At 41.5% G+C, this 23,560-nt stretch overlaps 1 protein-coding gene across 1 annotated transcript in view; it reads right to left on the reverse strand.

Annotated features, from left to right (window-relative positions):
* The window catches only part of SKAP1 (src kinase associated phosphoprotein 1), a 280,187-nt gene that overhangs the window by 31,571 nt on the left and 225,056 nt on the right, over positions 1–23,560 (reverse strand). The window contains exons 5-9 of the mRNA XM_061175616.1: positions 15,757–15,834; positions 14,817–14,900; positions 11,712–11,836; positions 8,584–8,647; positions 6,252–6,461 (exon numbers count right to left, since the gene is read on the reverse strand). Of these exons, the coding sequence (XP_061031599.1) occupies positions 6,252–6,461; positions 8,584–8,647; positions 11,712–11,836; positions 14,817–14,900; positions 15,757–15,834 (561 nt within the window). The remainder of the gene's footprint in view (positions 1–6,251; positions 6,462–8,583; positions 8,648–11,711; positions 11,837–14,816; positions 14,901–15,756; positions 15,835–23,560) is intronic.

Raw genomic sequence — 23,560 nt, forward strand, 5'->3', positions numbered from 1 at the left:
AACAGATACTCTGATTTCCATTGCGCCTGGGGAATCACCTAGAAAGAAAGCAGACTGTTGGCCGTAGATCTTATATATCGTTTGCCACCATTACTAAGTGCTATGGTGATGGATGTGAACCGGGAAGCTCCAGTCCCTACATCTGTTCTATCTAACGTTGTCCTTCCTGGGTGGCTGAAAGTGGGCTCCAGTCAAGAAGCCTAGCTGCTGAAGTGAGAGGCTGGGTGCTGTGCCTCTGCGGCCTTTGAAAGAGCGAGTATGGGGACCATCATCTGGTGAGGAGAGTGCCCTCTACAACTGCATGTGAAAGGCACACCTCTCAGCACCTTCCCAGCTTCAGAGGGCACCATACACACAGAGGCATACAATTCACCTTGGATCCTTCAGTGAAATCAAACTGGTATTTTTCAAACTCCAAAATCAAGAAAACTGATTATATGGCAACAGAAAAAAAGTCTCTTTGCTCACAAAAGGGGGTTAAACAGCCAAATTTTTCTCTCTTTTTTTCATCTGTAAGGTGAGGCTTTATTTTTTTTAAATTAATTAATTAACTATTTATTTATTTATTTATTTATGGCTGTGTTGGGTCTTCATTGCTGCACGCGGGCTTTCTCTAGTTGCAGCGAGCGGGGGCTACTCTTTGTTGCAGTGCACGGGCTTCTCATTGCGGTGGTTTCTCTCGTTGTGGAGCACGGGCTCTAGGCACGCAGGCTTCAGTAGTTGTGGCATGCAGGCTCAGTAGTTGTGGCGCACGGGCTCTAGAGCACAGGCTCAGTAGTTGTGGCGCATGGGCTTAGTTGCTCCGCGGCATGTGGGATCTTCCCAGACCAGGGATCGAACCCGTGTCCCCTGCATTGGCAGGTGGATTCTCAACCACTGCGCCACCCGGGAAGCCCCTGGCAGGTGGATTCTTAATCACTGCGCCACCAGGGAAGTCCTGAGGCTTTAATTTTAAAAAGATTATTTTGAAAAAAAAATTTTTTTTAGGCTAGAGAGCTTGTTGAACTTCTTTATAAGAATGTTATTAGGCATTTTAGCATGACATCTACTACAATACATCTTCATTTAAGAAGGAAGTAAAATTTATGTGCTAGCTCAACTTTACACAGTAATAGATTATAATGGTCCTTGCTCCTAACAGGGCATATGAGACCCCAACCTTACATAGGCTTTAAACAAATTAACCTCTAAAGATTACTGACCACTTATTACATAAAATGCTCTACTTGATTTCCAAATATCTCATCTCAATTGGGAAAACAGTTGAGGAAGATTCTGTTAACTGTGCGAACATGTAAGAGAACCATGGGGTGTCACAAATTAGCATCACTATCCAGAGAGTTGGTTTCAATCAACACTCTTGGCACAATGTCAGGGACATTAATGAGAGGCTGAGAGGAATAGGACACTGACTCCACCTCGGGGGCCCAGAGAGGAGCCAGCTTCCCATGACACCTGGCTCCTTTCTGAAGTGCTGCTCTTACATCAGCTGAACTGGGAATAAAATTCAAAAAATGACTAGATAAGAAAGAGGGAAGTCACTTCTCCCAAATAAAGCAAAGTGACAGAAGCTTAAAAAATGCCAAATGTATCAGTGTGCAACCAGATGTCAAGGTGCTCTGGTGACAGATGCAGCAGAAATACATGTGCAAAGGGAACATGCAAAAAAATGGAAATAGAAACCACTCCACAGCACACATAGATATAAATCCATGGATGCTACAGCACCTCTTCAGACAACATGGCAAATATGAGCACGATGCTAATAACCCATTTAATTCTCTGTTGCATAGCTGGTAATCTCAACTGTTACCTCAAAATATTTGCATCCTATCTCCATAGTATGGTCTTGATATACTAGATATTAAACTCAATTTGTGGTAACTGCAACACTTGGAATGCACTGAATTTAATTTCACAAATAATAATTGAGCACCTACTAATTGGAGGAGAAAGACCTGAATACAAATCCCTGTGGTAAAGGCTGAAACAGAGCTCAATTCCAGCTGAATCTCTGGGAGGCTGTCACTGAGGAGACACAGCTGAGCAGAATGTGTTGGGTTTCGTAGACTGAGGGTGCGGATTCTAGGTAGAAGAAAATGCATGATTCCAGTTTTGGTGCTGACCAAAAGCACGGTGTGCCTAGGGCCTAGGGTGCATGGGAGTGAGAGGAAGAAAAGGCCAAGAAGCTCAGAAGGGGCCTGATGACGGCGTTGACTCTTCTTTGATGTTCCCCTCATGGAGTGTTGCTTTCCTATGAAGTTGGAAATTGTTTTTTCATAAACTTTGTATTTTAGGTGTGTGCTTTTTTTCTTTCCTTAGACCTCTTACTATCACCATTCCCCCTTCCTGTGGGTCTGGACAGCTGTATGGGGGAAAAATAATTCCAAAGAATGCTTGTTTCCAACCGACTCAAATTAAAAAAAAAACCAGTTATATGCTTTATTATAAAGCAATCTGGTTTCTGGGTCTATAACAACCCTCCAGAGCAGTGTGGGCAGCATCAGAATGTGCATAGAAATACCCAGGGAGGACTCTTTGTCTCTCTTTCTGTTTGCTCTCCTGAAATCTCTCTAGAGAACACAGCCAGATTCTGTTGCCACCGCAGCTGCTGCGAGGCCCCAGTTACAGCTCTTCAGTGGTCTCAGGTGCCTTGCTGGATTCCAGGCTTGAGGCCCCAGACAAAGAGAAACCTGATAAAAGCTGTACTTTTATGGAATTTTGAATCATGAAACTGGGCCTGTGCTAGGCTGTAAAATGATTTTGGGGAGGGGTGAGAGAGGGTTCAGAAAAGCCTCCCATTTTCCACATATTGCTTTAGTATTTCTTTGTTGGTAGTTCCCTAGAGTTGAATCTACTGCAAAAGAGATCTTAAACATCAAGGGTCCCCGTATTCTTAACATGGATGTCCAGAAATCCCAGCGGATACCAGCCCTGAAACCATATTATCCGGGACTAACACTGCAGTCTTGGCTGAAAACCTCGAGTGCTCTGGTTTTCCCTCACGGGAAAGAGCGTGCTAGCCACGTAGCAAATGCAAATTTCCCATGATTAATGTGATGTTGTACATTTAATTTGATGATCCATACATTATTTTGATTAGAAAAAAACATTTTTGTATTGACTTGGTATGTGTTACAGGCATTTTTCTTTCAGCTAGGAGGCCCATTGACATTATATTCTGGAAGGGAGGAGATCTCACTTACACCGCCTTCCACATAGAGACAATGAGGCTTGTATAGGCCCCATGCCAAAGAGGAAGGAGAAGCAAAATCATTTACAAAGCACGTTTACCTGTTATCATGAGACACATGTTAGAGGCCCAAGTCATTTGACTATTGATGGGTATGCATTGTTAGCACAATCCAACCTTACTGTCGACTATTCCTCCACCCAGCACCTGTCCTTGCAGTAAAAATGGGGCCTGAACAGAAGGCGTGATCCACTTTCCATCCGCTCAGGATTTTCAGTTTCACCTGCTCCACACATATTGCTGAAAATGTCCAACCGGACTGTCTCAGGTCTGGTTGGTGAAGGTGGGGAATGAGCCGATTCCCAATTCTTCAAGGAGGTAACACTTCCTATTTAAATACCACCAAATGGAGAATAGCCAGCATTTATTGAATGCTCCCTGTATGCCAGGGCTCTAAGTGCTTTACATACATCAGTTCCAGGCTTCGCAGGCATCCCTTTATGATAGCTACTACCGTTATCCCCATTTTACAGGTGGGAAAATCACACCTGAGAGACGGGGCAGATAACTTGCTCGAGGTCTCACAGCTAGCAGGTGGCAGAGCAGGTCCATCCTGACCTAGAGCCAGCACTTTTACCTGCAACACCATGCTGTGTCTCGCACGCCACTGCTCGGTGGGTGGTCTTGTGAGATGGTGGCAGAGGGGAGACAGTGTCAGGCTCCCTCACGTTCCCTCTCAATTCCTCCAGGATGGGTAGTGTGGCACATGCAAAACTAACAGCAATTTCAGCAGCAACAAGCTGAGTGGCACGGACAGGAAGTTAGCTGATGGAGACTTGTGTCTGAAATATTCATATTATAATTAAATGCCAATTTATCCCAACTTCAGTGCTGTCTCTAAAAACTGTGATGGATAGAAGATTTTGGGAAAGAACCTGTTGGCTGGGTACGGCCTTGTCCTTTGGAAACTTAATAAGCAAGTTGGCTGCCGTTGCCCTAACCTGCGGAAAGAGACCCTGGTTTTCCTATGATGTGGCCTTCCTCACCTCTGAGGGACAGTTGTTGTGAGCATAGGGTAAGTGGCTTTCCTAGAGAAAGCCGACCAGTCTCCATGCCCTTGGAGTCCACTCCAATATCCAGACTGGTGTGAACTTTGGCACCGTGGGCAATGCTGCAATGGTCAAGGGTAGGATTTTACGAGGTGCGGGAAGGATGGTTGTTAAGAAGCCAATCATACATTCATTGACCCCCTGGGGTAAGGTGGTGGTCTCAATCCCATCATATTTTCTGAGGCCTCTTTCCCTTTACTCTCCTTTGCTCTGTGTGTCTGAGCATCAGCTCCCTCTTGCCTGCTCCTTTGAGGAGTAAACATGTTGCATGAAACAGCCCTTATTTGCTCCCCAGAGGTCTGGGTGGTTCTGTAAGGTTTTCCCAGAGCACTCTTCCACAGCTGTGACCCCAAGTGGAGTGTCACCTGGATATCTCCCCCAGGCTGGACAGTAGTGAGTGGGATGTGAGCTCACCAGGAATCTCTGGCCAAGTTGGGGAGTACATCTCCTTTTAGAGAGTGTTGTGAATTAGATCCATTTCTGCACCCTGCTGTTGCAATGGAGCAGACTGTGAAAGGGAAGATTCTCAGAGGAGCTGTGTTTTAATGTAGCAATTTGATTCAATTTTCCAGTCTATAAAATTACCCATCACTGCTCATTGCTTTCTAACAGACACCTTCACTCTTAATTTAACAATCCTATCGAATTCTGCCAGGGAAATTGGAAAAATTTATCACCTGTGAAATTTTATTTTCCTTTGGTTGTATCTGTTTTTGTAAAACTTCATTAACGACGATGACTTGCTGAGGAAATTATCATTTTTTTTTTAACTTCAGACACAAGAAATGGCTCGACCTCAACCAAGATATCATTTGCATAATAAAACACAACAGAAAGGCTGGGGAAGTTGGGACTAGCGGAGGCTGGAAGTGCTGGGAGAAGAAGCAGGCTCTCCTTGTCAGCTGGGTGGGTGGGTGAAGTCCCAGGAAGCAATGACGTGGCTTCTCCCCCAGGGAGAGATGAATGTGGCGTTGACAGGGTTGGACCCTCTTCTTAGGAAGCCTTGAAATGCCAGTTGCTTACTGACAATGCTTTTTAGCAAACAGTCCTGTCTTCAGGGGCCTGAATGTTCTGTTCACCTTAGCGCCTACGTTCATCTGGGACTGAGGTTTAAATTGCTATAAATTTAGGCTTAACTTGAATTTCTCAGCAGAGCACTGAACTCCTGGCAAATTTCCACAGGAGTGATCTTCTGAATGGTCTTGAAGATTCAGCATTCCCATGGTCTAACTAGCTCACAGTTAAAAGGCTCAGGCTTCGTTTTTTGCACAGTCTGACCCCCACTGTGCTCTGCACTGTTCAACAGCTGCTGTTACCCACACAGGAAGTGGCTGTGCGGGCGCAGTGATGACTACACAGTTTTTGAGGTGCCGGTTATCATGCCTTTGTGAAAAAAGAAATACGTACTGTAGACCTGCTGTAATGGTGGGCAGAGGACACACGTTAGGCTTATTAGCAAGAGATGCAATTTGATTCGTGGTATATCTAAACTAGGCAACGGTGAGCTGTGCTCTATCAGGGCTTTACTGTGTTACTGAAAAGGCTTGTCAGCATTTATCTATATTTCTTCAGTCTATATCCTTCATCATTTGAGGTGACTTTCCATTATCCTCACAATTACACAGAAAAGAAGTTCAAACTAGAGAATTCTGATGAAACTCGCAGTAAACCAATGAAAACCAACATGAGTATTCTTGACTCTTTAACCTGTTGACATTTGTAATAAATTACTTCACATGCAGAGATGAAAGACACTCCCTGATCAATCCATCTTGCCCCCAGAGCAGGGGAGAGCTTCTGTGCTGGGAATCACAGAAGCTCCACGGAAGCTTCCCCATAGTGTCTCCTTCAGAGGTTTGGCTTCCTCTGGAGTTCTCAAAGTTATATTCTTCAACCAGGTCTAGAGTTTCTAAACTAGAGGAAGATAATTAGAAGATGAAATTTCTCACCTGGTAAGATTTCATAAATATCTTCTTCTTTCTCCTCCATGGGCTCTTTGAGCCCCACACTCCCATGCAAGATAATGGGTCTGCTTTGGGAATCAGAATTTGAGGAGTCAAAACCATCGATATCATCATATGTCTCTTCCTCTTCCTCTTTCTCCCCTTCTTCCTCCTCTTCCTCCTCCTCTTCACATGGAATGGTTAAGGAGCTCAGGTCTGCTGGGGCAGAGATGAGAGTGAATCAAGATAGGGAGAAAAAGAAAAGAATAAGGCAGGGAAGGAAAGAGGGAGAAGGAGGAGGAGGGTTGAGAATAAAGCATGTCAAAAGAAAATGAAACACTAGGTTAAGTGCTGTTATTTCTAGTGCAGGCCTTGGTGGCAGGAAATCTACAGAAAAGGCCAGACTAGCACTGCGTCAGGTTTAAACCATCAACATAAATCCTTCCTTGCGATGAAACTTGATCAGGATGAAGCAGCCCTGAAAAGTATGGGTGTGTGAATGAGTACACGAGGTGAAGGGAAGAAAATAGGCCAGAAGAGGAAATGCCAGTGTGCCTCGTGCTGCTTGTCAAGTGGAAAACTGGAAGGATGAGTGATGCCCTGGGTTCTCTGGATGCACACAGAGCCTGGGAACTATGGTGGCTGCTGCAGGATACCTGAGCTATCACACGCTCGTCTCCCCCATGATCTCACTGCAGAATTTCAGAGAAGTTTGCTTGCACAGAGAAGAGTGGGCAAAAGTGGAAGAGGAAGAGAAAGTGGGATGTGGAAAAATATAACAGCAATACAAGACCAAATGGAATGGCTGAGCCATGTGGTTACCATGCCCTTTTGCAACTGTACAGTCTGGCTGACCTTAAAGTGGGTCACCGCATAGAGGATGTTGAGCCATTACAGCGCTGGGGGGCACAGGGCGGGAGAGGGAGATTGGTTTTTTTTTAATGCGGAACTGGGAAGGTTCATTCTCTGACGTGTAGTGCTCTCTGAAACCCTGCTGAGGGACCTCTGCAGGATGGGCGAGAGCAGGCAGGGTGCTCTGGGGAAGGAAAGGATAGAGAGACATCCGATGTTCATTTCAAAACATAATAAAACTGTTCGGCTTGATTAGGCTTTTAATAAAGATTTTGCAACTATTTTCATCTGAATTCGGGTGCCACCTCATATGAGGAAGGGATCAAAGACACATTTGTGGCTTAAACCATATGTTATTATTTTGTTTGTTTTAAAATAAAATGGAATGAATAATTTCTTCAATGTGGGATTCTGAAAGTACCACAGGGTACAGCTCAATAAAGCCGCTTGGAGTTTTATTGAAGTTTACACACTTAGGGGTATATTACACGCATAAATCCAATGCACCTAGATGAGAGTGTACCCTGTAGTCTCGCCATCAATGTTCATGTTTGCCTAGTTCTAGTCTATTATACGTGATGCTCTTGGTAGATGCAATAGTTTGTTCTTGTGATAGCAAAGGCATAAACTGAGTAAAACAGGCAATCGTAATTAAAGCTCCGGTGCTTCCTTCTTTTTATCCACAATAAAATCTTATAGCAGAATAAAAAATGGAGATGAAAAGGCTTGGTGTTTTTAGGTTGACGTACTTCTCCCTAGGTCTTGGGACCATGTACAAAGTTGGTGTTTCTGCCTTTCTGCAGAGGCAGGGTCCTGCCATGATGTATGTATACCATCATGAGGGTTATCTGATGCCAGGTGACAGACCCAAGGTTGGCTACTTCTACCTGCCAGGCCACTCCCAGACAAGGCTTCCTGGGCCACTGTCACTGTTGTGCCTACAGGCTGGCCAGCAGAGGGTACTCTAAGAGCAGTCATTTAACATCTTCAGGCAGGACTCTTCCCATCCAAAGTAAGGACCATTTGATTGTGGCTTGGGAAACAGCAATTTGTTTTTAATGTCCAATGTCCTTGAAGGCCACCTAGATGAGTATAGATTTCTACCTGACTAAAACTAGAAGATTTTGGACCGTAAACCACATCTAGATGACTTTGGTATCATGAATTTCCTTTCCAGAATGTAAGGGGTTAGGAGACACTGAATTGAGCTGAGCTGATTTTCAGCATCTCTTTTCTGGTGATTACAAATATTACAGATTTGCCTGTAGTTAGGTGGATGAGCTAGAATGATATCAGAGGTCATTTCCAGGTTAATGGTTTCTTTTCCTTCTGATTCACCCATGTTACTATTTGTTGTTATCATATGAGGGATATGATAGGGAGAATGGGCAGATAAAAATATATTGAAGCCTGTGGATTATATTTATGCAATATAACTTCAACTGCAAATGCACTCAAGTACTACTTCTGTAATAATAATACTTACCCTTTAACAAGAAACTTATTTGATCCACCCAGTCTCTGGCCTCAGCTGGATTAGAAGCTGTAAACTAGAGAAAAATTAGTGAATTAATTTATCACTTTCACTAAAATTTCCGTGAATCCTTTAGGGAGGTTCAAGGGGAGGAACCTTGTGAGTTGACTTGCAGAGTCAAGTTGAAAGCTCAGGATACTCTGCCTGCTTAATATTTAGCAAAAAGATCAAAATCCCACTCAAAGTGATTTTTTTCCTTCAGCAATTTTGCATACCCAACGTTGACAGCTGGATTTGAATCCAGATTCATGTTCATGTGCATTCATTCATTTGATTGCCCATTCATTCATCAGGCATTTATTGAGAACAGTTTACAGGGAAAAAAAGGCAAACCCAAATTCCTGACTTCAGATCAATGCATCAGTTTTGGAGACAGCATACACCCTTGACATGGGAACACGACAAAGTAAGTGCATTTGACAACAGCTGGATGTTGAGAGAAGACAGGGAGCACTTATCGTTGCCTATGGTAAGCCCGGGAGGCGTGTTGAAGTAATACTGTTTTGGTTGGATTTTTAAAAAGAGTTGGTGGAAGTTGGTGGAGGGAACTGGACGTTTCAGGTAGGGAGAACCAGCTGCCAAAGATTAGAAATGAGACCATGATGTATAGGGAAGGTAGGCAGATCAGCTTGACTGGAGAACAGTAACAGATGAAGCTGGAGGATCAGAGAAGAGTTGATGAAAGGGCTCTGAGTATTAGGAATTCAGACTTAAAATGCAGGCAATAGGAAGCCACTGTAAATTCTAGCAAAAGGAGTGGGAGATTCTTTCAATAGTTGTGAGTAGGAGAGACTGAAATAGGGAGAAAATTAGAGACAGAAGACCAACTAGAAGGCTACTTAACTAGTCCTCTGGGTGAAGTGATAGGAACTTAACTATTGTGATGGCTGTAGGAGTAAATCAGAGGGGAAAGATCCAAAGGATATTATAGAGGAAGAATGCACAGACCATGGTAATGACTTGGAATCAATGGGCCAAAGAAAAGAAGAAGTAAACAAACTCTACATTCTGATTCACAAAACAGGCCAGTCAAGCATCAAGCTTTAGTAATTTTTTATTTTGAATGAATCAACTTGAAATGACTGTTCCTGAAAAACATTTTTATTATCTGGCCATTAGGGTAAGATAAAGACATGTACTATATAAGAAACCTAGATTCCTTGTAAACTGATATAGCCACTGTGGAGAACAGTATGGAGATTCCTTAAAAAACTAGAACTACCATGTGACCCAGCAATCCCACTACTGGGCATATACCCTGAGAAAACCATAATTCAAAAAGAGTCATGTACCACAATGTTCACTGCAGCACTATTTACAATAGCCAGGATATGGAAGCAACCTAGGTGTTCATCGACAGATGAATGGATAAAGAAGATGTGGCACATATATAAAATGGAATATTACTCAGCCATAAAAAGAAATGAAATTGAGTTATTTGTAGTGAGGTGGATAGACCTAGAGTCTGTCATACAGAGTGAAGTAAGTCAGAAAAAGAAAAACAAATACCGTATGCTAACACATATATATGGAATCTAAAAAAAAAAAAAAAAAGGTTCTGAAGAACCTAGGGGCAGGACAGGAATAAAGACGCAGATGCAGAGAATGGACTTGAGGACATGGGGAGGGGGAAGAGTAAGCTGGGATGAAGTGAGAGAGTGGCATTGACATATATACACTACCAAAGGTAAAATAGGTAGCTAGTGGGAAGAAGCTACATAGCCCAGGGAGAGCAGCTCGGTGCTTTGTGACCACCTAGAGGGAGGGTGGGAGGGAGACGCAAGAGGGAAGGGATATGGGGATATATGTATACATATAGCTGATTCACTTTGTTATACAGCAGAAACTAACATAACATTGTAAAGCAATTATACTCCAATAAAGATGTTTAAAAAAAAAGAAACCTAGATTCCTGTTTAAAACTTATTAATAGATATTGTCATTCTTGATTTCTTAAAAACACATTTCTATAAAAAATGCCTAGGGAAATTGCTTTAGACTTATCATATAAATTTTTATCTGGATTTGGGTGAACTAAGAAAGTTCAAATAAGAACTTAATACTAAAAATAACTTAGATACATCTACAAAAGACTATAGAAAAGTTTAGTTTAACTTAAAAATTTTTTTGAAATTACGTAATTAAGACCTAGGTCATCTTATCAAAATAAGGGTTATGATACTGTAGAAACATAAAAGAATGAGTGCTGAGAAAAACTTGAAGAGTCAAAGCGTTACTCAATATTAACCTTAGCATGGCTTTTCTCTTTTTCTTGAGTTAGCTAAAGTTTTTCTAAATTGTTTTAGTAAAACTGTGATAAAAATAACCAACAAGGAGGAAACAATATGTGTATCTACATACACACATGTAAAAGTATATTTTTGGTGAAAATCACTATATTCCCATAGTCAGACATTTTTTGTTGCCTTAATTAATTTTATAATGCATTACCTATTATATTCCCTTTTATATTATATCAAAATATATAAAAATGAACACAGTGAAGAATGTCTTTCTCACCGCCACTCAGGTCCTCTAGTTCCTCAGTTGTCACTATTACTACTCAGTAATCATTGCTACCAGTATCTTAGAAATCCTTCCAGAGATATGCAATGCATCTACACACAGGAAGATTATATTGGATAGCAAGATGAATATGGGGAAATGAATTATTTTTCACTCTATAGTCAGATTTCTCTTTTTCTGGATTTCAGGGAAGGAAGTGAAGATAAGCAGTTGAAAAATAAAGAGAGTGGGAATTAAAGCCATGAAATTAGAGACTCTGAATAAAGAATTAGATTGTGTGCTGCAATAGACAAGATTCTCACCTACAGAGTGAGATGAGAAGGGGAGGGATGAAGAGACGGAAGCCAAGCAAAGGCAGTATCTAGGATGAAAATGGCAACAGGAGGGTGGGCACGACATAGCAAAGGTGAGGACGTGTCAAGAGAGAAGGTCTTGGTAAGAAACGAGAGGTAACAAAGAAAAGATGGAACCCAGCACAGCAACCACCACTCACACGCAAAATGGAACGAAACTGCAACACTAATGAGGATCTCCATCACCTCGGCTCATCCTACCTCATAGCTGCGCCTATCCTGGGAGGTCAGCTCAAAGCAGGATTCTTTCTTGGCATCTTTTCGCAGGTAGGGAGCCATCCGTACACTGTAGCCCTTAATAAGAAAGGTCCCTTTGGGCTGCTTGCCTGCAAGACAGGAAAGCTCCCTGTATCTCCAGAGAGATGCAACTGCCAAGGGAGGGCATCTTCTCTGGATGTAAAATAAAAGCACAGAAACAGCTGTTACATCCCTGAGGCACCACAATAGTCAAGGAGAGGTTATTACGGAAGCTTAAGAAGAGGCTACCGCGGCAGCAAGGCAGATATCACTGCCAAGCTAGGGAAATGCAACGTGAAAGGTTACTTAGCCAAAAGAGTACAACAGAGACAGAGAATTTATTAGAATGTTAAGAGATCTATAATAACAGAAAGAAGGAATTATTACAGCAGGGAGAGTGTGGCCGAAAACGTGAGGCTCTTGAAGGCTATTACAGAACTGAAACATTATTATCAGGGCCAGCAGAGCACATTTGAGGGGAGGGACGGCAGCGCAAGGGGGCATTATAAGTTCCCAGGCTCTCCTCCTATGCCCTATGTAGCATTTGGGCTAGAGTGCTCTCCCTCTCCTGCTGGTCAGGTGGGAATTTATGCTGGAGGGAGAATAATTAAAACTCAGTATTTTATCCCTCTTGCAAGAGGCCAAATTGGGAAGTAGCAGAGTACTGCTGAGTATCATTAGATGATGAGGAAGGAGATAAAAGGAAAAGGACCCTAAGTGAGTGAAAGGAGAGACTACTCTCCCTGTCACTCTCTTTTTTAAAAAATAAAATATTAGAAACAGAAAAAGAGGGGTTGGTTCCCAAAGATTCTGTGTCCTCATGGTGCGGTTCAGGCAGAACATGTAGAAGAATGGAACCCCCGTGTCTGGGTGATGCTTTCTGTCCTGTGTCATGTGGAATGAGTTGCTTTTTGATGATGATGATAAGAGGGATGGCAGTGGGAAGAAAATATTAAAAGAAAAGGAAAAGAATCTGTCCTCACCTGGTTGAGCTAAAAGAAATACACAAACACTCTATACTTACTAAGAAAATGTCTTGGGCACAATAAGAAGTAACTGGCGAGAAGGGAGCCATGCAACAGTGCTTTTTGACACCAGAATCTTTTTTGTTAAAGTATCTCTCCTTGTTCTAACTGGCCACTAAATGTTTTGTTGTTTCTTTGGTCACCAGATTTTATTTCACTCTGACGGCAAAATGGTCAATAAAAGTCTCCAAGCCTCTCGCTCTTCCTCTCCCTCCTCACCTTGAGTAGGAAGGATTCTGAATGAATGAACGTGATACCTAGTTTTATATCCAGAGATGCCAACCAAGTATTTAAATGCAAGGGAAACGATGAACATTTTTACAAGGACGTATATGTTATATTAGTTTGAAGGTTTAAAATAAGAAAATAAAACCTGGTTGGCTTGTATGCCTAGAATTCAGGGGAGAAATTATAGTTGCTGGATTTGAGAGTGGGCTGGGGGTTGGAAGGATACAGGGGGCTTGTTACTCAGGTTTTGAGCTATGCTGCTATCATTTCCAAGTAGGGCTTCACACTTTACCCCTATATGGGAAAGGTTCTGATGAATTGTGATGGTGAACCCAAGATGAAGGTCAGTGATACCTGTTGCAGGCAGAGTGAGGTAACTGCCTTGAAGTCCAAGAGCAAATCTTAAGGATTCCATGTCATTTAGCAAAGCTATTCTTTCTGCTACCTTAGTCCCAAAAGTGCAGGAAGTCCAAAGGCAAATGTGTAGGTATCTGATTATTCCCTTGACTGGATATCCAGGCTTTGGGAGAGGAATAAGTCCGGGAAAGAAGGAAGAGAGGAGAAACAGAAAACTATTGGAAGGACAATAAAGGATTTACTTTGGATCACACCTCAGTAAGAAGGTGGTAGAGCACAAAGAAAGCCCCCACAAGAATTGCTACTTTACTTTATCTCCCTCTTGTTTTGTAGAATTACTCCTGGGGCAGTCTAACCCTGCAGGAGGGTATCCCCTATTTGAAAGTTTGCATTCACCTACGATAACAACTTTTAGCTTGTATTTATTTGTAGCTGCCTCCAGTTTGTGCTTACATCCTCTATTCCTTCTCACGAACAAAGCAACTGTGTTAAGCATGGATGGGGGGTCTTTTAGGGATGGCTCATGAGTGCTGTGCTTGACTGAGTCAGTGGTGGCTCATTAAGAAGCTGCCTCTGGCTTGAGTCAACACTTCGTAGCTGCTGCCATCTGGCTGAAGGGTGTCTCTAGGGGACAGCAACCATTTGGGTCTCAGCACTCCATGGCTCTAGGCATGTCCACTGGATTACGTCCCAGAACCCAGTAGGATAAAGTTTGGAGCCTGCTCTTAGAGAGTTTGGACTCAAAGGTTCTATTTCTGGGCCATTGGTAAGCTGCTTAAATCCTTCTCAGAATTAATTTTTTTCAATATTTTAACTATATTATTAATGCCTATAAAGTGTTTGAGGTTCTTTTTTTAAAAATTTATTTATTTATTTATATTTTATTTTTGGCTGCAGTGGGTCTTCGTTACTGCACGTGGGCTTTCTCTAGTTGTGGCGAGCGGGGGCTACTCTTCGTTGCGGTGCGCGGGCTTCTCACTGCAGTGGCTCCTCTTGTTGCGGAGCACGGGCTCTAGGCGCACGGGCTTCAGTAGCTGTGGCGCATGGGCTTTGTTGCTCCGCGGCATGTGGGATCCTCCCGGACCAGGGCTCGAACCCGTGTCCCCTGCCTTGGCAGGTGGATTCTTAATCACTGTGCCACCAGGGAAGTCCCAGAGGTTCTGTTTTTTAAATGCCAAGGTATTCAACCTTGATAATGTGTTATTAGTCATAATAAAAGGTAACCTTTTTATATGCTGGCCACACTATCCTAGTGTTTAAAGGGGCTATAATTTCTAAATTGGCAGCTGAGTTTTTGGTGATGAGCAAGGTATTATTTACCCAGGCTTATTTCTTTCCCAAGCATATCCCTTTATGGGTGTTAGTTAAGGACTGCTAAGTTGAGATCTAAGTGCTTGAGAATTTACGAAGTGCTTGCATCCAGGAGTGAGATGCTGCTGTGCAAATGAAGAACACTTACTTTTCTCATTAGCATAGTAGTAGAAGAGGCCTCTGCTGACAACACACCATCGCTTCTGCCACTCTGATCCAAAGAAACTATGATCTAAACAGAACAGCAGTAAGGGACATAAATTCAGGTAACTACAATCACTGAAGAGTCCGTAAAATCCAACAACACACAGTCCAGTGTGTTATTGTTTTATTTCCGAGGTTAATGGACTGTAAAACCCTCCCTTTCACTCCCACAGGTTATCCCATGTTGACACAGAGTGCAGAGGACTCGCTCAGTTAAAGGTCCAAGTTCTAAACAGGTTTTGCCTGCTCTGATCCCAGCTGTTTCTCTACTTTTCCTTTATATCTTTCAGGTTCTAATCTCATTCTGTAGTTATAAAATTCTCCATGAGATCTCTATGTGTTGCCTTTCAGCAAACCAAAATGACACTCCAGGCCATGGGCATGAGCAAGGCTTTCTTTGTGCTAAGCCAATTTGCCTGAGTGTTAAACCTGGTATTCCAACCCTACTAGAACCTATTCTAATTAAAGAGTGAAAGCTGAAGACTGGGGCTTGTCTAAAACTTGAAAGTGGGCTGCTTCACATATGATACAAAAATTACACTCATAGCAACATAGTTTCACTCTTTATGGGAGCACACTGAGAGATGAGAACAAAAATATAGTCATTCATTTATTCATTCAACAAGTATTTATTAAGCGCCTGTTGTGTACCAGGTGAGCAAGGCAGAACCAATCCCTATCCTGATGAAGTGAAGATTTGGGGCCATCTCTCTTCAGCCTACACACAAACACCAGACTTCTTTTCTTTTCTTCCCTTCCTTTTTTCCTTACCCCTGCCTAGTATAGTACTGGGCATAGAGAAGGTACCCCTTATGCTAGCCCTCTTTTTCCTCATTTCCCTTCCCTTCTTGGAATGTTCTGAGATCGGAGGGTCTAATCAGTACCTTTGCTTTTCTTCTCTAAGTATCCTTGCTTGATGATATTATCAAGCTCTTGAGCTCCTCTTGTGATGTCTTCCATTCCTAAAAGGAACAAGAGCAAAATATTTTGTTGAAATCTGACAGAATTTTCATTTATTTGGGCTACTTGAGATAATCTACATTAATGAAGGGGTGCCGATGGGCTATTGCTTATATATGGCACAAAATAAAACATTTTCTAGATGACTGGGGGGGAAGTAAATTTTTTCTTCCTAATTATATCTAATGCTAAAATTGCTTAAAATTATCTAAACATGACATTAGTTTGTGCAAGGGGAGGTAGCCTAAGCATGTACTGATTGGCAAGAAAAGGACTCCAGAAAATTAAGAATTTGCTTAACTAAACACACACTCACCTTTTTCTAACAAACAGAAAGCCACCTTAGTGAACATAATTTTTATTAAGTTCACACAAAGAAAGACTATGCATAGCTGAACTTGGCAATAGCTGCCAAATTCTGGTTTTGTCAAAGTAATGTTAGGAGTCTAGGGATGGGGGCTTCCCTGGTGGCGCAGTGGTTGAGAATCTGCCTGCCAATGCAGGGGACGCGGGTTCGAGCCCTGGTCTGGGAAGATCCCACATGCCGCGGAGCAACTAGGCCCGTGAGCCACAACTACTGAGCCTGCGCGTCTAGAGCCTGTGCTCCGCAACAAGAGAGGCCGCGATAGTGAGAGGCCCGCGCACCGCGATGAAGAGTGGCCCCCACTCGCTGCAACTAGAGAAAGTCCTTGCACAGAAACGAAGACCCAACACAGCCAAAAATAAATAAATAAATAAAATTAAAAAAAAAAAAACCAAAAAAAAAAAAAAAGTCTAGGGATGGTAGGAGCCTTTACACAGAGGAGACCTGGATCTGACATCAGCCTTTAATTGTATGCTGCTAACATTCTTGGCTTTCAATTAGCCTTGTTAGGTACAAATTTACTGAGCAGTCAAGATCCTAATCTATCTTCCACCACTGGGGTTTATACTTATTTTACAGAAGGGAGGGGCAAAGGACAGAGACAATGAGGCAGGAATTTACTCCTCAAAAAAATAAAATGAAACAGGAACAACAAAAACAATTAAAAAATATAACTCTATATTTCTTAATTAGGAGAAATGAAGGGAGTGGGTTAGCATAATCCTAATTTTATTCTTTCGGTCCCCAAACCCAAATCTCTTTTGGTTTGCCTTAAAAAATTCAGAAAGCAAACAAAATATAAACCAAATTAAGGCACAACGCATATGAATCAACTGGGTCACCTATACAATATCTTGAGACTCTTGGGTGGAATCATTTTTTTCAATCACACAATAGTTTTCTTAACATCTACAATAACTAATATTCAGTGGTAGCTGTGCGTTGGCACTTTGTTCAATGCTTTGAATACTTTTTGTTTAAAAATAACATTTTAAGATGATTTAAAATGCAACTAAAATTACCTTTGCTTCTGTTTCAAGCTTAGTTTTAAATATATAGATCAGAAGAGTTTCTTTTTTAGGTGTTTAAGTGCCTGATTCTATATCCTATTTGTCCTTATTGTCAACTTCCTTGTTCATGGACTGTTTTCATTTGTGTGTTTTACAGTTAGCAAACTCTGTGGCTGCTATAAATCCTCCCATATGGGTCTCAGGGTGCACGCATGAGATGAAGAGCAGCAAAGGAAAGTTCATTTGTCTAGGATTCTTTCATTTCTCCCACCCCTCTGAAAATTCTAATATCTCTTTGAGAATGCTCTCCAAGAAAACAGAGAAGCAGATCGTATTGAGGGTGAGGACCCAGTATGGCTGAGAAGGCCCTTTGAAGGAGAGCCCATCCTCTCTGCAGCGCTGTCAAAAAATTGCTCCTAGAGGCCTAAAAATTAAATGAAAGACACAGGGGATAAGAAAAACAGGATCCCCTAAGCCTGGAGTTTCCATCTTTTCTTCCCACCATTTTTTCCCTTTTTAAAGGTCTTGTTAAACTTAGAGACACAGCTTCTTGTTAAAGATGCCGAGAGTCTGAATCTTAAAAGACATGTTAAACGTTCTATTAGAATTCAAACCTCCTTTTTAAATGCAAATCTAAACGCCATTTTATGGAACATCTATAATTATGAAAATGGGAAGACATTGCCTTGTGTGCGGGGAGAGGCTGTGAGTATGAATATTACATTAATGTGCCCACACCAGCTCACTGATCCTGCTGGCAGGAGCATAAAAAATGCTCGAGTGAAACTTTTATTTAGATGTTAAGACTCCAGGCCCCAGCGGGGTGACAGAGACAGTCCCTGTGAGTTGCCATCAGAGAGAGAGCTTGAATTGAATTACCCAGGGGGGAAGGAAGTAGTGATGAGCACTGCTTCGCTTATTTAATTTCATTTACTTTCAGTACATTATCAGCATGAGGCTTTTCTCTCCCCACCAACTGAAACCCAAGAATGCCACCACCAAGAAAACAAAGACATAATGCAGCAGAAATGTTTGAATTCCAAGTCACTAATTTTAGGAGACTAGGGACAGCACCATCACCACCTTCTCACCCCAAAAGTCACACTAGGTTTGCTAAAATTGAGCACTGAATGAGTTACTGAATTTCCTCTCTTGGTCATTCACCAACAAGATTCTGAAGAGTATGAGAGCTGGAAATACAGTATTTAATATGCTGTGTGTTTTTTTTTTAATTAATTAATTTATTTTTGGCTGCGTTGGGTCTTCGTTTCTGTGCGAGGGCTTTCTCCAGTTGCGGCAAGCGGGGGCCACTCTTCATCGCGGTGCGCGGGCCTCTCACTGTCGCAGCCTCTCCCGTTGCGGAGCACGGGCTCCAGACGCGCAGGCTCAGTAGCTGTGGCTCACGGGCTTGGTTGCTCCGCGGCATGTGGGATCCTCCCAGACCAGGGCTCGAACCCGTGTCCCCTGCATTGGCAGGCGGATTCTCAACCACTGCGCCACCAGGGAAGCCCCTACGCTGTGTTTTTGTAAGGTGTGTTATGTTGCTTTTTTATTAGAGGGAATCTGTATTGATGAACTCTCTTGCCTGGATTCTGTTATGGGCAGTGGAAAAAATGGGATTATAGGTGAAGTTTGGAATGGCTATGGAAAAAAAATTAGATCAAATCAATTTTTATTCTGTTGATTGTCTTCTATGTCTAAGGCACTCTGTGGTGAGTACAATAACAGAATTGTTCTCAATGTAAAGTTGACTCTGAGTGCAATCTCATTACCTCCATGATCTATCAGATAAACCCAGATGGGATCCAGATCTATCCCAATCCAAGATGGGAAGCCACTGTGGCAATCAAGCTCTCTCCTCTTTCAGTGTCAGCTTAGGGTCCCACTGATCAAGAACTGGTGGTCCTGAGGAGGCACACATAAGCCACAGTCCTGTGTGATGAGGCAGGAGGAGTCTTGTATGCCTGAATTCACACCTACTGGCAAGTGAACCGATCTGCAGAGCTACTTAACATGTAATAGAAGGTATGTAAATGTTTTGCAGGATGATAATAGAAATAGGAAGAAGCTACAAACAATTGCATGAGTAGCTATTTTAAGGCAAAAACATTTATATTTAAGTATACAATTTTTTTAAAAATCGAGGCTTTTTGTCCATTACCTGAAAAAAGATATCACCACCTTAATGAAAAAAAAAATAGAAATGATTTATTGGGAATAAATGGCCCTTTGGATAAACCTAAGGGTGTATCACATTATATCAGCACAAAACAGAATTACATTAGTGTCATAATCTCTCTCTACCACTGCACTTAACTAAATCTCTCAGAATAGCCCATATAAAGGAAAGATTCACTTAGCTGAAGGATGTGGGGCCATAAACATAAGATTGAGAAGAGTGTTATCCAGAAGTGATAGCCACCCAACTTTCACGGCAGATGAAGATAAAAGAAATTCTCAGACATCTTTTTCTCCTCATCCAGATTCCTTTAAACCCTGTATCCCACCCATACCAGCTCTGCAGTAAAACACAACAGAGTAGGGGTCCATCTCTCAGCACTAAACGTGACTCCTCAGTCAGCCACACACAGCAACAACAATGGGGACCCTTGGAGTGTGATACATTTCCATAAAGCAGTCAGTAAAAAAGACATGGGAGCTTATGTGAGTCACGGCCTATTTAATCAGCTGCATTCTAGCCCACTGAGAAAAGAGAAATGGAGAAGTCAGTCGGCAACACCACAGCACAACGCTAATAGCATAAGAGGCCACACAATTTCTACTGCAAAAAGGTTGCAGCTCCTGCAGAAAAAACCAGTGCCCACAAACTTTCATTCTAGGTAGCTGGTTTGGTCTCTTGCTCAATCAACCTGAAATGAAAATCAATGATTAGAAAAAAACCATCTTTTGTTCAACACTTTCCCCTCCCTAAATTGTGGACTTCTCCTCTCCTCCCCTCTCCTTCTAATTCAAGTTCTTTTCAACTGTTTGAAAAAGGAGACCAAACCAACTCCAGCCCAGAGACTGATAGTTATCAGGGGTGAATTTCAGGCAGGGTTAAGTTTACCAGTTTCTTTCACTAAACTACCTGTGATATAGGACCTGGGGTGTTGGGTGGATGAGGTTGGAGAAAATCTAATATTTGAAGGCTGGGAATGGTCAAGTTCCATTTGTGATTTCAGTTCACTCACAGATCACTGGTGTGTGTGTGTGTGCATTTACACAATGACAAACATACGCTTCACAATGCCTCAAATGGACAAAATGAAAGGGGGTATTGCAGGAAGGGTGGGTGGTGTAGTATTCTCCTGTCCAGTGGTTGCTGATCCCCCATCTGTTTGTTAAATCCTCTCCTTTGTATTTGGTTTCTGAGTCCTTCTTTAATAAGTTCGTTACTGTTTTTCCTCAGCTTCTTGCATTTCTGGGTTACTTTTTGCCTTTTTTCTCAATTTTTAGGAACCAGTCAATAAATGACTGAGGTGTCTGGCAAGAAGTGCTCATCTTCTACACATGATGATAACAGGGAAAATGGTTTCAATGACTCTTCCTTCATTAGTCCCTTGGGACAGGCTTACATAAGCCTTAAACTGCTGTGGTTCCATTCAATATCTACTTGAGTTTACACTTATTCCTCACACTTTTCTGTCTTTGTGCTTATTATTTGTGCATTATTAAGGAATGTAGGCCAACACATGTAAGGTGAAAAATTCTAAGCCATTAATAATAATAGACTTAGGATCTAAAAGTTTCAAAGACACAGAAGCCACTCAAACAGCTTTAATTTCATGGAGAAATAAATTGGATAGCAGATGAAAGGAAGGGATTGAACACAAAGTACTTAACCAGGTTCTTCAATGAGCTGTGACATAAGAAGCTAAGAAACAAAACAAGTGCAGTTGGAGCTAGGCAGAAGCACGTCAGAAAATGGTAGAAATCACACGTTTGTGGTTAGCAAACCAGTGCAGGAGACAACATTCAGGAGATCTTCATGGACTCTTGTTTACCCTCCAATTTTTTAAGGTCTTTAAAAAAAATCTGTTAATCCAGGTAACAGACCAAACTGTGTAAAAATCTGTGGAAGAAACTTGTTATACTGAGGGTACAGAAAATTCATGATAGATTCTAGGGCAGAAGTACTAAGAAAAAAAGCAGATAACTGATGTACAAAATGATTAAAACTAATATGTTTTAATAAAAAATGGTTTAAAAAACCTAACAAGTTTTAATCTGCATTTTATCAAGCATTTTCACATCTCATTTGAGCTCCACAGCATCCCTGTGAGGTATGTATTAATATCATCTCCACTTTACAGACTAGAAAAAAGGCTTACTGAAATTATGGGACTTGCTGAAGGTTGCTCAGCTGGAAAAGCCCATGCACTTTCCACCACCCTGAGCTTCAGCTGAGGAGACACACTCGGAAGTACCTGAGGAAAGATACAGTCTTCCCACCTCACTCGCCCACGAGAGACTCCATTTAAACATGGAAGAAGAAACAGACATGATGTGTGGTTATTCTAATACTTGATGTCAAAAAATTATTTTAAGATCCTGTATTTCTTGTTTACTTTGTAAGGTACTGGCTGACTAACCTATGAAATTGCTTTCTAGGGCAGGTCTCTGTGAAATTCAAGAGATCAACAGATATGCAGAACAAAAATGAAAGAAAGTAAGAGAATGTAATAAAAGGATACACAAGGTAAAGAATATACAAGAGGAAGAAACCTGGAGCTCTCAAAAAATGCTGCTGGATCACCAAGGTTTGTAAGGCCTCTTCACAAGAGTGATATCTAGAAAAGGGAAGCCTGTTTTAGTGTAGGGCTCATACAGGAATCTTGGACATGATTCATTTACTCTCTAAGTAAGAGGCCTTGGTTTAAAAAGAAAGAAGATTTTTAAGTCAAATATCCAAATTGGTTTCTAGAAACCACTGATATTCATGGCATATGAAGAACCTTCTTGTTTCCACAAAGAGGCGCCACACTAATTACCACAGAGGACTGTGGTCTTCCGGGATGCTCCTCTTCCATGTCTCTGTTTTTAGTCGGATTTTACTTATAAGAAGTGAAAGTTTTAGAAAAAAGCACTTCCAACTCTACCTATGATAACTGCAACACACTAATTCTAGCATCTAAATAAATGGGAATAAACAACAGCATCTGGTAGGTAAATAGTTCGTCTTAAAGAAAGACTAATTCAATATAATAATTTATTGATCCTCAGTCCTGGTATCAGGATACCAGGGCGTCTTTTGATCAGTTGAAGGTGTTGATAGAAATGGCAGAGATTTTGAATAATTCACTTTAAGAATAAGAATGGATTAAAAGTTTTTCTATAATAACACCATCCATTTGCATTCAATATGCTTTCTTAAGGGGAAAAGTCAATTAAAAATAACTTATAGTGTATCTTATTTAGGCCACAGTCTACAGTGATTAAACACATCTGATGTAGTATTATAATCATGGCAATCAAGAATTCCTACAGAGCTTTATTTCCTTGAAAAAAATTGTGTTTCTTCAAAATTGTGGGTGTTCCACAGAAGTGGGTTGGGCATATAAATGTTGGTGGTCATGTGTTATGGTGGGAAAAAGGTTGAGAATTCATGTAATCTGCACAAAAATGGTTTAAACCCAGGAAGCCTCTTGTGTCTTCTGATGTTATTAATGACACATATCTATAACTTAGCACCTTCAGCTTTATTTTTATCCTAAGAATCCATCCTTAATACAGAACTACAAAGATCCAAACGACCTGAAGTCTTTTTTAGCAGCCAAACCACAGTAAGTGGCAGCAGGACAAAGTGAGAATCATGACACAAATCCAGACAGTGGTGCTTCAAATGGCTTTGAGATTCTAAGAAGGAGGAGGAGAGGATTTCAAACACCAAACTGTCTTTTTTACAAACCTTGAAGGATCACTGTATTTTCCTCTCATCCTGAGACAGGACACTTTTATACATGTGTCACTTGAGAGCATATCTTTAAAAATGAATGACAAAACATCATTTTCAAATCTATTTATTTACTACTCTACTGGATTATGATAAGAATATGAAGAAAAGGAAAGAAAAAGAAAAAAGCCCCACCTGGGTTTGGAGTCACTTTTTAACTGGTTTAACTTCTACCTGTCCACCATACTATGGCCAGAAATCATCTTTCTGAAATGTATATCTGGCCATGTCACATTCCTGCTGCAGCCTTTAATGGTTCTCCCTAACCTATAGGATGAAACTCTAGCTCTCCATCACACAAAAACTTTAGAACTTGGTCTCACCCTACCTTCGTTTCATTTTCTCCCAACCCCTTATACTTCCCAATACTCCAGCAACAATAGGTAACAGACTTTGCCTTC

This window comes from Eubalaena glacialis, chromosome 19 (genome assembly GCF_028564815.1).
Source record: "Eubalaena glacialis isolate mEubGla1 chromosome 19, mEubGla1.1.hap2.+ XY, whole genome shotgun sequence".
NCBI lineage: Eukaryota > Metazoa > Chordata > Mammalia > Artiodactyla > Balaenidae > Eubalaena > Eubalaena glacialis.